Here is a 12,916-nt window from a genome sequence, read left to right on the forward strand (position 1 = left end):
ACCTTTCGGACCTCTCCGACCACCAGTGATCCGCAGACCACTGGTTGACGACCGCTAACTGGTCTACAGGGTAAAGGTGGGGAGCAAGGCGGCCAATGGGGAGGCTTTGCAGTAATCACATGGAATATGGCGCCTTGGGGTTATAGTGAGGGCACTGGATTTTGTTTCAAAGGTGAAACTAAATGGGTTTTGACAGAATGGATATGGGATGAAGGTGCAGTCAAGGACTTGAACACCTTTAAGAACTGAGATCCCCAGAGATAGCAAAGACTAGTTATTAGAAAGATCTAGGTAAGAAAAAATTTCACTTAAAATCAGTTTCATCTCACATATTGAGATTAAACGTAAAAAATCAAGGCCCCTCAAAATCTGCTGCTGAATAAACCACTCACAGCATTGATCCACTATTTCTTCGCCTAATCAAATGTTTGTCTTGTTTTAAAGTAGGGAAATGTAGATTCACTTGAGGATTAGGCATGTTTAGAATAAACACTACGTGCAAATTATTCAGAACCCTAACCATTAGAGGCAATACAGTGCAGAGGTCCACAGGCTCAAGCCAGAGAGCCTGGGCTTGCTGCCACCATTCTAGAATGACCTCCAGTAACTGAAAGCAATCAGGCTTGTTTCCTTATCTGTAAAGTGAGCATAACACTGAGTTACTACACAAAAAGCACTAACTACACACTATAAATGGGCATTTTCTTTAGCTTTACATTAGGATGCCTTTTGGTTGCAAGTTAAAGAAACTCAAGTCAAATTAACTTGAGAAGTTGACTGATGACTGGGAAGCTCAGATTGAAAACGACTTAATGTGAAGATTCTGTTGGGCTTCCTTGTGTGGTCAAGAATTTCTTCCTGACCATAGCCGGTTTGGCTCGGGACAGAGCATTGACCTGTGTGGACTGAAGGATCCCAGGTTCCCTTCTGGTCAAGGGCACATGCTCAGGTTGCAGGCCTGATCCCCAGGAGGGGGTGTGCAGGAGGCAGCCAATCGATACTCTCATTGATGTTTCTCTACCTCTCTGAAATCAGTAAAAATTAAAAATAAACTTCCTCTTATAATGGTGATAACTTTACGAACCTTGGGGGAAAAAATTCACTTTGAACTACTAAACATACTGTGTATTTGAAATGAAACCTTTTAAATCCTGGCACACCTGTTTGTGCTTCACTTTATTGCACTTCAGATATTTTACAAATTGAAGGCAAGACTCTCCACCCCCAAAGATTACAGCTTACTTTATTGCATGGTGTGGAACAAATCCACAATCTGAGGTCTGTGTAAAACAAATCCTAACTTACTGACAAAAAAGGACAAGTTTTCATCTCTTGATCTGGATTTGAAATATGAGAGCTTTGTGTGCTGATTGTTTGGCTAATCATTGTTCTGTTTTGTTTTTAACTGATCTTAGAGGTGTGTTGTTCCCTTCATCCATGTATTCACTGGTTTATTCTCGTACAAGGCGGAGAGTGAACCTGAAGCCTTAGCATGTTGGGACAATGCTCTAACCAAGCTATCTGGCCAGGGCTGAACAAACATTTTATTAGAAACCTTAATTGCTCGAAACTGCATTTGGTATATTAAAAAAAAAAAAAAATTGCTTTCTCAAGCCCATGCTTTTAAGGGAGAGGATGGCTGCTCAAATGTATTTTATAGTATTTCCCATACCCGTACTTTCGCTTTTAAGCCTCCCACATATACAATTCTCATCCCTATTGGCCTACTTAGGCCAATTTCACTTACTTTTTTTTAATGTTTTCAGAACTGGAAATATTTTAATGCCATAAAAACTTTATAATCACTGTGGAGACATACACTGGCATAATTACCACCCATTGAAACTTTAGATTTGCTTCAGGATATTCTTAAGGCAGTAACACTAATTACCAAAAATACTATTTTTAGAGATCATGGACCAGGCACTACGTTTAGCTCTTTTAAGTTCATTTTTTAAATTTAACCATACACTCAATGAAGGTGGGTATTATCTCCATTTTACTTTCCTAGTGCCCACCCCACCAAGGAGTTAGGTAAAAACAAGTTTTTAATTGGACAGAATTTAGGGCAGAGAATTTTGATTGGAAGAAGTTACTTTATTTTCAGTAACACTAGTAAAATTCAACAATCCTTCATTATAGACAGCAAACCACAAATGGTATACACAGTACTTCTACCATTAAAAAAAATCACAATTTTAACATCAGATTACTGTTGCCAAGTATTTTAAAATACCATCTATGTAACACTTCAAAGTTAGACATCAGACCCACCACCAGCCTCCTCTGTTTAAGGCACATTTACTAAATCAAATGTAATATTTTGCTATTTCCAATGTAATGTTTATTTCTACATATTTAATGCATATGAAATCAACATTCTAAGGGGGTTAGTTGGCATCACCAAACTACTGACAGATAGCATTATGCTGGCATAAGAGCAAGTTTAAGTCCCAAATCACTTGCCCAAGCTAACAAAATTCAAGTTTCTAATTTTGTTACTGATTTAAAAATTTAAAGGTGTAATAGAAGATTGAATCAAAATAGAAAATTTATCAGCACTCCTACGTTAAGTATATATCTTAAAGAATGTTAACTCATTTGATAAAATGCATGGACCAACACAACGTCTTTTAAAAAATTACCTTGCAACCTTTAGATACAATTAGAATTCTTTCCCGATTATAAACCCTTTACCCACAATGGCATAGTGAAATTTAACCATTTTGACTCCAAGTATTTTTAAAGCTGTTAACACCCTTGTATGTTACTTATCCATTACTTATCAATAAAGTTTATTAGTTGAATATGGATAAATTCCTGTTCCCTAGCTGATTTTCAGTACTGTGCCCATTTAACTTCTACCACATACATGAAGGCAATTCTCAATGCACCCTTGCCATTACCAGTCTGAAAATGTAATGAGCAAGCAACCTATTACCTTACTCTCAATCCTTGTTACTTTTTAATTCTAAGTCAACCTAATATTAACAGGATCCCATTTTTTGCAAAAATAACACTGGTCATCAAAAATTTAATTGGTCTGTGATGAGTACATGTAGGATTCTAATTTTTCTTCTTTGCCTAGTTTCAATTAATATTTTCATTTGGAGAAAACATACTTATTTTGGTGGAAATTAAACAGTTTTGGATTCAAGTATTAATTGGAATTATAAAGTACTTACAGCTACAGAATATAAAACCACTGTATGTAATGTAACCAGTGTTGAGTACAAACAAAATGTGTTGCAATCCTATTGACAGCTGAAAGTCCCATGTGGACTCAATTCAAATTATTTCACTTACCATGTTAACAGCTGTTCATAATAAGAATCCACATAACTTGTGTTATATTTTTATGTGACATTTATCAAAATAGACAGCAAACCACAAAACTGTTCAAACTTTTTAACAGATGACTATTATCTTTACTTGGTTTAAGCTGCAACACTGTAATTTAAAACTTGATCTAATGAAAGCTTCTGCCCAACCCACCATCATAGGATGAAATCTCAACCAATCCAATGCCTTTAGGAAACCTAGTATTTCCAAGGTGTGGAAGGAGTCCCCTTTTCATCCTCCCAAACTGTTTTTCACTTGCTCAAGTATCCTTAACTACATGCGTGCCCCCGACCCCCCACCCCCAATAAATCATTGATCCCTCACCTATCACCCAAGTATGTACATATTGTTTTTCAAGACAAATTCTTAAATGGCAGTAAGCTTTATGTTTAAGATATTTTTCCATGTCTATTTCCCAGGTCAATGTTTTCCAGTGAATAGAACCCACTTTTCCAAGTTTCCTGTTGTTAGTAAAGTATGTCATATTCACCTATAGCATTTAAGTTACACGGACATTGTGAAGTGACAAAACCACACACACATTTCTAAAAATATTTTAATGAAAAAGTTAGCTTTCTGTAAACATTTCATTATCCTACAAAGGAAACATTTGAATCCATTGCAGACCACCTCTTAAATCTTAAAAATCAAGACATTGAAATAGAAAATTTTGAATACTCATAGGCTAATAATATATTACCTCTGCACATTAGCATGCTTTTCCCCGATACTTTATGACATAATTACTGGAAATCTAAGATACTGTTATTAACTAGAAATGTTTCAAATTGTGACTTCTATATTGGAACTCCTCAAACCAAGCTATCCCAATTGTTTAGTTCCTTAACAAATGGTCTTTATTACCAAATTTTATTCATTAGGACATGGGTATAAAGGTAGCATTTTTTTTGCTTGTTTTTAAAACATATGAAAAGCAGTAACCCCTTGAGTTGCTTTGACAATGTAAATAAGTTTGCCTTGACCATTTCCCTTATGAACTTTGTTTATTGGTGCTATGACTTAAGGGCATCACACATTTCAGTTATAACAGTGTTAACTCCATTTAAATTAAATCACTTTATTTCATAAAAAAATTAGACTGAAAAGAACGCCTTTAAAAAAAGAAAATGTTTATCTTAGGAAATTTGCTTCACTAAAACTATGCTATAAATAAAATTCATCAAAATAATTGCCTTGCTTTTAATACTTCATTCTAAAGTGGTGTAGAAATTTAGTTCTGGTTTAGTTAGCCAGCCAGTCATTTTATGAGAATAAACTGTGGCAAACTTACTCCTATTTACGTAAGAATTTCATTTGTTTATAATTTAGAAACTAGTTTCATTTTCAGCATCTATCCCCAAGTGTTGTTTTTAAAGTAAATTGTCAAATTTCAATTTTTAACAAGCCCTTATGAAATCAGCAACTGATTTGCACAGAAATTAATAGTTTATTCTTTGGGAAGTTGTCTTTTAAAAGTGAACATTAGAATAACTAGATCCCCACTGCTTCTGGTTAACAGGTTAAATGGCACACACACACACACACACACACACACACACACACACACAACACAACACAACCCTAAAAGAACCAAATATTTATGCCATTAATCTAAGTAACTCCCTGATTTTATATGCAAAGGACTTTATATATGAGGCCACTTGAATGAAGACCATTTTTATATTTGTATCAATCTGGCAATTGAAAAATTCATCCCAAGGATTTCCCTAGAACGAGGACTGGCAGGCTTAATGTTTGTTGTTAACTAAATCATGCTTATTACAAAACTGCCAAATTTAAGGTCACTCCCTTTCTCATCAAAAACTGACTTTATCCTAAAGACACCAACAATGAATTATGTACATGAGGCCACACGTCACTCAACATGAACACTCATGATTATTTGCAGGAAAGTTTTAAAAATTGTTCAAAATGTTTTGGATGTGGTTCCAAAATCAAGTTTCAGCTGAACAATTTTACTAATGTACCTAGTAGTTTTAAATGTGTAATATAAATTTGCAGGGAAACAAATGTTGTCATCAGGTTTTACTGTGAGCTACAAACCTTACCCAGCCAGAAACCTTCGTATTTAAGATGGTAGGAAAGACATTCCTCATTTAGGCAAGAAGGGTTCTCATTCAACCTGCAAATCAAAAAGATTACTCTTACCTTGCTTTACAAAAAAGTACTCTTTTAATAAGTGAAAAATTTCAAATTCAAGCCTTACCTAATGCTTATTGCCCTTCCTTGCAGGTCTAAATGCTAGACCTAGTGACTGTGGCAACTATCTCTCATTGATGTTCCAAAAGGCGAAGATCTCCTTCCTGCTAGACTTTCTTCGATATTTCAGTTGTAATAAGCAGATTTAACTAGCTTTTGAAAAGTCGCTCACTATCACCATAGTATCTTATGCCTTCACTTCTCAGTTGAAGCTCTTGCTGCTGCCTTGTCATTCTTTATTTATGCTGACTTGTCCATACTCAAAAGGCTGCTGAAGTCCTGTCTTAGTGAGTCTCCTTTGATCCACACTGTGCTCAAACAGCACATCTTAGGTCCTTTAAAGCTGGTTAAATCGCTCTCCTCATGGCTTACTTTTCCACTGTTCACAAGAACTAAGCTAAATACAACTTATAAACAGGTCACATACACAGATTTCACCTGCTTATAGGTTGCAAACATCAACTTACTGAAAATATATTTCACTATTAAACTAGTTCCAGAACATAAGAAAGTTTGTTAACAGTACAATTAACTTCATATGCCATTAAAGGATACTGTCAAGGTTGTGACAAACAATTTCACAAAATAGAAACAGGAAATGTTAATCACCCCCATTCCTTCAACCTTTATTATATGAATAAAAGAACTTTAGACAATTTAGCTCAATTTTAATAAAATGTTTCCCAAGCATTATTTTGACCAGGTACCCAGGTTTAAGTTATAAACATTGACAGTGTCCATTTATATAACCACACTTGAAGTTGTAAAGACTTAACCATTTTCTAATATTTGCCTATTTTCTACGCTGCTTTATTCACATACGTCCATTAACAAATGGCATGTTGTCTGTTACATTTATTGGTTTGTGAGTGTTTTCTGAAAAACTGCAGTATCTGTGAAGACCGATTTCCATGCTGGCATTGCATGCATCCAAATATTAATGCACAGAGGCACAGAATTAGAGCAACAAGAGAGCATATGCAAACACTAGCACGCCCAACTCCCCTTTTTATTGCTTGTTTTTGCTTAGTACTTCTTAAAACAAAAATAAGAACCTTGAATTCAATGTTCAACTGCCAAAGAAATAACAACAGCAGGGCACACACTTAGGGCTTGAATTAAATTGTGAACACTAGGCTGGCGCAGAACAGCAGACATTGGTTTGTATATATCATCATATAATATGTATGACCTCATCATCTAAACATCGTCTCATCCCGGGTCTTCCAAACAAATTAGCTCATACCAACATGATTTAGGTTCAAGCATACACAGAGAAACGACAGTGTGTTCTTTGGGATTTTGATTAAGAACTCAGACAATCCAAATTTGAATTCAGATCTTTGGGAAATGGGAAGCTTGTACTAAGCAACTGTGGTACACTTCTGCATTATGTCATTTGGGCCAATTCTATCTAGACTGTCCTTGGTTTCATCCAGTAAAATGTAGAGGGTACAAACAGGAAAGCATGCCAGCCAGGTAAGGGTTCAACAATGCATGATTTTTATTCTCTTGCTTTGAGAGCTTATATCAAAAGAAAAGTTAAACCAAGGAAAATAACGAAAGATTTATGGGCCTCTTGTGCTTTAAAAAGGAAAAAAAGGTAGCCACCAATTTGCTCAGATACAGCAGGCTGAGTGGTCCTATACTTTGAAAAGTTTTAAAAAATGGTTTTTAATGGAAGAGGCAAGGAAAAACATCCACTACCCCTTTCCAGAATTTAAACAGGGCAGCAGACATTCTTTACACCCAAATAAATCTATGGTAGCAGTTCACATGTGACCAAGGTGAATGTAGAATGGAGATGTTCTAAACACAGCTCAGACTCTCAGCAAAGCCAACACACTAAAACCATGATTACATTTGGAAAGAAAATGCACAAAAACCAAGTAGGAATTTTGAGTTTTCATTTGAAGGTAAATCTTAATGTCATCAAAGTCACAAATATGCTAATTTAAATACCCAATTCTATTTATCTAAAACACACATTGCAAACATACAAATATCTATTCTCTCCACATGTCAGAGCCCATTCATTTCATGGTTTGGAAATGGGGAGAATAGATTCCCCTTAAATTGCAAGTCAGTAGGTGTTTCTTTACAGTTAACTTTAGCAAAATTCATACAAAATAGTGATTAACAATACATTGCATTAATCAATAGCTGCACTTTTTGCAAACTGTGGCTATGACAGTCCTGAACAAGAAGGGTTTCCTGTTTAAGCTGCAGTAACTTTTCTGACTATGGATCATCGTTCCTCCTGTGGCAGATTTTTACAGTTCCTCTAATGCATTTGGGACGACTGTCTCAAAGTAACCTGCAGCTTTCCTGACAACTCCTCGCTCTCTCTCCTGCTAAGAACTGTAGCCTGTTGAATAATACAGGATAAAAAAATTATTACACTCAGTGAACAGTTCCACATATGCTTTATCATCATGTTAAAAATTTAAATTATACCTACCCTTTTCTGCTGAGTTTTTAGAACCTTCTGCTACCATATCCACCACTTCCACCACCAGATCCATAACCACCTGGAAATATGCAGGTAGAGAGTTTTAAAAGAAATATGATACACAAGTTTGTAAATTAAAAAGTTCTAAAAAGTTTTAATGAAAATTATTTACCACCATAGGGGCTGCCCGAGCTTCTTCCACCAAAACTGCCCCCCTTCATGGGTCCATAATTTGATTGCTGTTGTCCACTGTAATTTCCAAAATCATTATAGTTTCCACCTCCACCATAGTTACCTGAAATTACAAAGGTTTTTACTTGTGGCTGATTTACACAATTATTTTTTCTTGTAATATACATATATCATCTTAACAATCATGACAGCATACTCTACAACACTAACTTGCAACTCCTTGAAAAATGATTTGACAACTATCAAATTCTCTCCACCACAAACTGAGGCCCACTAGCAACCTCAGACATGGTTAAGGAATGAAAGAGAGTAAAAAATGGTCCCAAGAGCATGTATCTAAACAGCTCATATTTTGTTTATATTTGATGCTAAACTCCAGCACATTCTCTCCTTCATACTACTAACACCATCAAAATTGTCAGTTTGATTCACTCTAATTCTGATGTAGTACAATTTTTAAAAAAAATATATTTTATTGATTTTTTACAGAGAGGAAGGGAGAGGGATGGAGAGTTAGAAACATCAATGAGAGAGAAACATCCATCAGCTGCCTCCTGCACACCTCCTACTGGGGATGTGCCCGCAACCAAGGTACAGGCCCTTGACCGGAATCGAGCCTGGGACCTTTCAGTCCGCAGGCCGACGCTCTATCCACTGAGCCAAACTGATTAGGGCTGATGTAGTACAACTTTTAAGTCAATGATAGAAGTACTCTAAATTAATTTAATAAAAATCTTCTATTGTTGATACATTAATAGTCCAAAATGCAATGCATTTGTAACAAAGCTCTTTAGTGTCATGCAGTAATATAATGCAGTCTTGCTTATAGTCTGCAATGTTCTTTGACACACTGAGATTTAAAGTCCTTTCCTCATTTAAAGCCCAGATGACACCCTCTTCATTTCAACAATTTACAATTCCCATTTGTCCAGTTTAAAATTGCTTAGCATTAGTAAAATCCTAATTACTGATAAAGTTGAATACATTTTAGCAATTTACTAAATAAGCACAATAAAAAAATTCAGTTCAATTACCCATCAATTAAGTAATTTCTGATTTTCCAAATCATGAAATTTGACCAAATGCTACGTTTTAACACTTTTAAACATCTATAATGAAACTATAAACAATGAACATTCAAAACAAATGAAAACTTACCGCCAAAATTTCCCCCTTCATTGTAACCATCGTATCCACCACCGCCACCATATCCACCACCTTGGTTTCCATATCCTGGTCCACCACCACCACCATAGCCTCCTCTACTACTATAACCAGGACCACCGCCATAGTTGCCACCTAAAAAAAAAAAAAAAAAAAAAAAAAAAAATTGGGTCACAAAAACAAATATATAACTGAACTCTAGTTTGTATTACATTTAGACCATTGGAAAGTAAGTCAATGAATTGATTTAGCACTAAAGCTTGGTTAACAGAACCAAGAAATCTGGGCTAGTAAGAATTTAACATAAATGCTTAAATATATTTTAGTATTAAAATTTTTTTTTTAATTCTTTAAATTTCACTAAGGAAAACAGTGAAGTCTCCTAAGATAGTACGCCAGCTCAACTAACTAGTACAATAAACATAACTGGCCAAAAATAATTAGCTACTGTTAAATCCTTAGGGGGAAATAAGTTTAAGTCTTCTATATTAGTTTAGATGCATACTTTAGCCATCAAGCCATTCAATTTTGACTGAAATTAGAAAAATAAAAACACTTGTCTATAAAGCCAGGAAACAAAATACCAAATTTTAAAAAAACTTACCATCACCTCCAAATCCATTATATCCACCATCACCTCCTCCATAACTACCTCTGCTGCCACCTCCACCACCGTAGCCTCCTGAGGAAAAAGCAAGGTATGAATTTAAAAAGTGTAACATTCAGCTAACCAATAAATTTTAGGAAGACACATACTTAGAAATAAGATAATCATCCTACCTCTTCCACCAAAGTTTCCACCACGGCCAAAGTTACCTCCACCACCTCCAAAGTTTCCTCCCCGACCCATGAAATTGCCAGATCCACCTCCACGGCCTTTAACACAGGCAAGGAAGATCTTAAGAATCTTACAGACACCACTCACGTTTATTGTTTAAGTATGTACGGTATTACTCACCTCTTTGTGATCCAGCAGACTGCATTTCTTGTTTGGAAAGGGCCTTTTTCACTTCACAATTATGCCCATTAATAGTGTGGTATTTCTGAACTAAATTTTTTTTTAAATCAAACAAACGAAAGTTACTTGGGGTTTGAAAAAGCACATATAAATGATATCTTGTAGCACTACACATAACATTAAATATCTAGGATGTTACCGTTTATTTCTTGATTCGGATGCTGGTTACATAAGTGTAGTCACTTTATGAAAACTGAACCATACACTTTATGCACAATACAGTTTAAGTAGTTCAGCAAATTTAGTGTAGAACAAAAAAGCCATTTCTGCTTTCTTATTCAACTTGCTACTTACCAACAATTTTATCAACTGTATCATGATCATCAAAAGTTACAAAAGCAAATCCTCTTTTTTTCCCACTCTGCCTGTCCTCCATAACTTCTATGGTTTCAATTTTGCCATACTTTTCAAAGTAGTCTCTCAAATTATATTCCTCTGTATCTTCTTTAATACCACCAACAAAAATTTTCTTCACTGTTAGATGGGCACCAGGCTTTACAGAATCCTACAAGAAATATGCAAGTTAAAAAAAGATACAAATCTTTACAACAATTTCACATTATACAACATGGTATTAAAATACCTCTCTAGAAACAGCTCTCTTTGGTTCTACTACACGCCCATCAACCTTGTGTGGTCGAGCACACATTGCTGCATCCACCTCTTCAACGCAAGAGTAAGTCACAAAACCAAAGCCCCGGGAACGTTTTGTTTGGGGGTCTCTCATCACCTACAAAATAAAGTTTTAAACCATTGAAACACTCCTCCGAAGTCTTCCACCTCTTTCTAAAAACCCCTTTTTTTGTCCTTTAGTAACTTACCACACAATCTGTGAGTGTGCCCCATTTCTCAAAATGTTCTCTTAAACTGTCATCTGTAGTTTCAAAGCTCAGACCACCAATGAACAGTTTTCTCAACTGCTCTGGTTCCTTAGGATCATGGCCCTGAGAAAATAAACCAACACATTTTATTTATATCTTTTAGTGAATTGCTAAGATGCACAGCCTTTTACTTTCCTACAAATAAACTCAGTATCAAATTCTGTACCATTATCACTTTGTCCAGTTAAAATTTGGAATAGGATCAAACAAATCACATCAACTTAATAAAGGAACTAACATACCAAGAAAACCTATGAACAGCCTTTTAAATGCCAACATCACTCCAACATTTTAGTCCAAGGGAATCCCAAAATCAAAAGTCCTGTAACTTTAAGCTACAAAAGGGCCTGGGAATAGATTATTTCAGATGCTGCTAAGAACCCTAAGTATTGTAGAAGCACTTTTCCATCCATGCCATTTCTTCTCATGCCAAGCATTTCATTTTAAACCAAAGCTGTGAGGTACAACGTAAAAGTCTTGAGTGGTATTTCTGAGAAATGGAAAAATCTTCGTTACATTCCCTCTTTAATTCCAACTGTATAAAATAGAAAACTACCATTATCCGAACATTTAAGATCTTACTTCCTGACATTGTTGTCAGTGTGGCTCAAATAAATTATTTTTTAAAAGGGGAATTCACGCCACTGTCATCCCCCCCGAAAAAACTCTTAAAAAAATCCACCATGTATCTTGACAGTTTTTGATAACCAGGTTATGTGCTGCAAAAATTACCTATGTGCACTTGTATGTATCACATAGCAAAATTCTCAAATACATCTTGTAAGGTCACAAAAAGGGCAAGCTGGATTTAAGTATAAAGCTTATTGCTTGAAAAGAATGAGATTCTCCTTAAAGATGTGGACTGAGCTATTTTACAATTTAGCCAGCTCTTTAATAAATTACATGAATTGCCATTTAGTTCATGCATTAAGATATCGTTCATCCCAAGGCCTTACATACAGGGGCTCACATTTACATTCTAATGTCTTCATGTGTCTTCTAAAGGTACAGTTGTTAAGGCAAATAATACGAAGAGACTGTCACAGGCTAGAAAAAAATGTTAAATGATTAATAGCCTACAGCATTAATTCTCTTATCTTTTCAAGTCCTGGTTAAGTGCCTTTAATTAGCAACACCAAAATGACTAAAAAAAACCAAAAAACCACACACACAAACTATGCCTCACATAAAATTATCTCAAGCACATGAAAAATGCAACTGTGGTTGCAGTCCTCGAAAATAAAAATCCCAAAACTATAACCAGAGCCATGGGAAAAAAAGATTAAAAAAATGTTTTAAGTTCCTATTATACAATGGCGCGAAGATATGTATAGTTTTAAGTACTTTAGCAAGAACAGATCAGGAAGTATTACATAGCAGCAAACTTTTTTAAAATTTATCTTCAACTGGATGCTGCGGAAAAAAAAATAGATTTTATTTTCTTTTGTCTGTCAGGCCTAGAAATGTGCCAGCCTAAGTTCAGAAAAGGCTCTGCGCCCAAGCTTCGGGGCCATTTGCGGCATTTTCTGCCCGGCCTCCTCCTCTCTCTCCCTTCCAATCTCGCGCTCTTTCCCGGCGGCGGAATCAGGCGGCGGCCATTGCGGGCCAATGCGCCATTTCGTAACGCGGCGGCGGATCAATGTCAAT

At 35.7% G+C, this 12,916-nt stretch overlaps 1 protein-coding gene across 8 annotated transcripts in view; it reads right to left on the reverse strand.

The window, feature by feature from the left end:
* Window positions 1–12,916, reverse strand: part of HNRNPA3 (heterogeneous nuclear ribonucleoprotein A3) — a 38,708-nt gene that overhangs the window by 25,449 nt on the left and 343 nt on the right. For 2 of the 8 annotated variants that reach the window (XR_001513338.1, XM_015561974.1), the window contains exons 2-11: window positions 11,921–11,927; window positions 11,210–11,334; window positions 10,972–11,118; window positions 10,683–10,893; window positions 10,329–10,418; window positions 10,151–10,246; window positions 9,975–10,052; window positions 9,365–9,505; window positions 8,187–8,309; window positions 8,024–8,093 (exon numbers count right to left, since the gene is read on the reverse strand). Coding sequence is in view for 7 of the 8 variants with exons in the window: in XM_015561974.1 (XP_015417460.1) it covers window positions 8,041–8,093; window positions 8,187–8,309; window positions 9,365–9,505; window positions 9,975–10,052; window positions 10,151–10,246; window positions 10,329–10,418; window positions 10,683–10,893; window positions 10,972–11,118; window positions 11,210–11,334; window positions 11,921–11,927 (1,071 nt within the window). In the remaining variant the exon portion in view is untranslated. Of the gene's footprint in view, window positions 1–2,076; window positions 5,486–7,697; window positions 7,931–8,023; window positions 8,094–8,186; window positions 8,310–9,364; window positions 9,506–9,974; window positions 10,053–10,150; window positions 10,247–10,328; window positions 10,419–10,682; window positions 10,894–10,971; window positions 11,119–11,209; window positions 11,335–11,920; window positions 11,928–12,239; window positions 12,317–12,916 lie in introns of those variants that run through there. The other 6 variants (XM_006760587.2, XM_006760586.2, XM_015561977.1 and 3 more) reach the window with 6 other exon arrangements.

The sequence above is a fragment of the Myotis davidii genome, unplaced genomic scaffold, assembly GCF_000327345.1.
Source record: "Myotis davidii unplaced genomic scaffold, ASM32734v1 scaffold370, whole genome shotgun sequence".
In the NCBI taxonomy this organism is placed as follows: Eukaryota; Metazoa; Chordata; class Mammalia; order Chiroptera; family Vespertilionidae; genus Myotis; species Myotis davidii.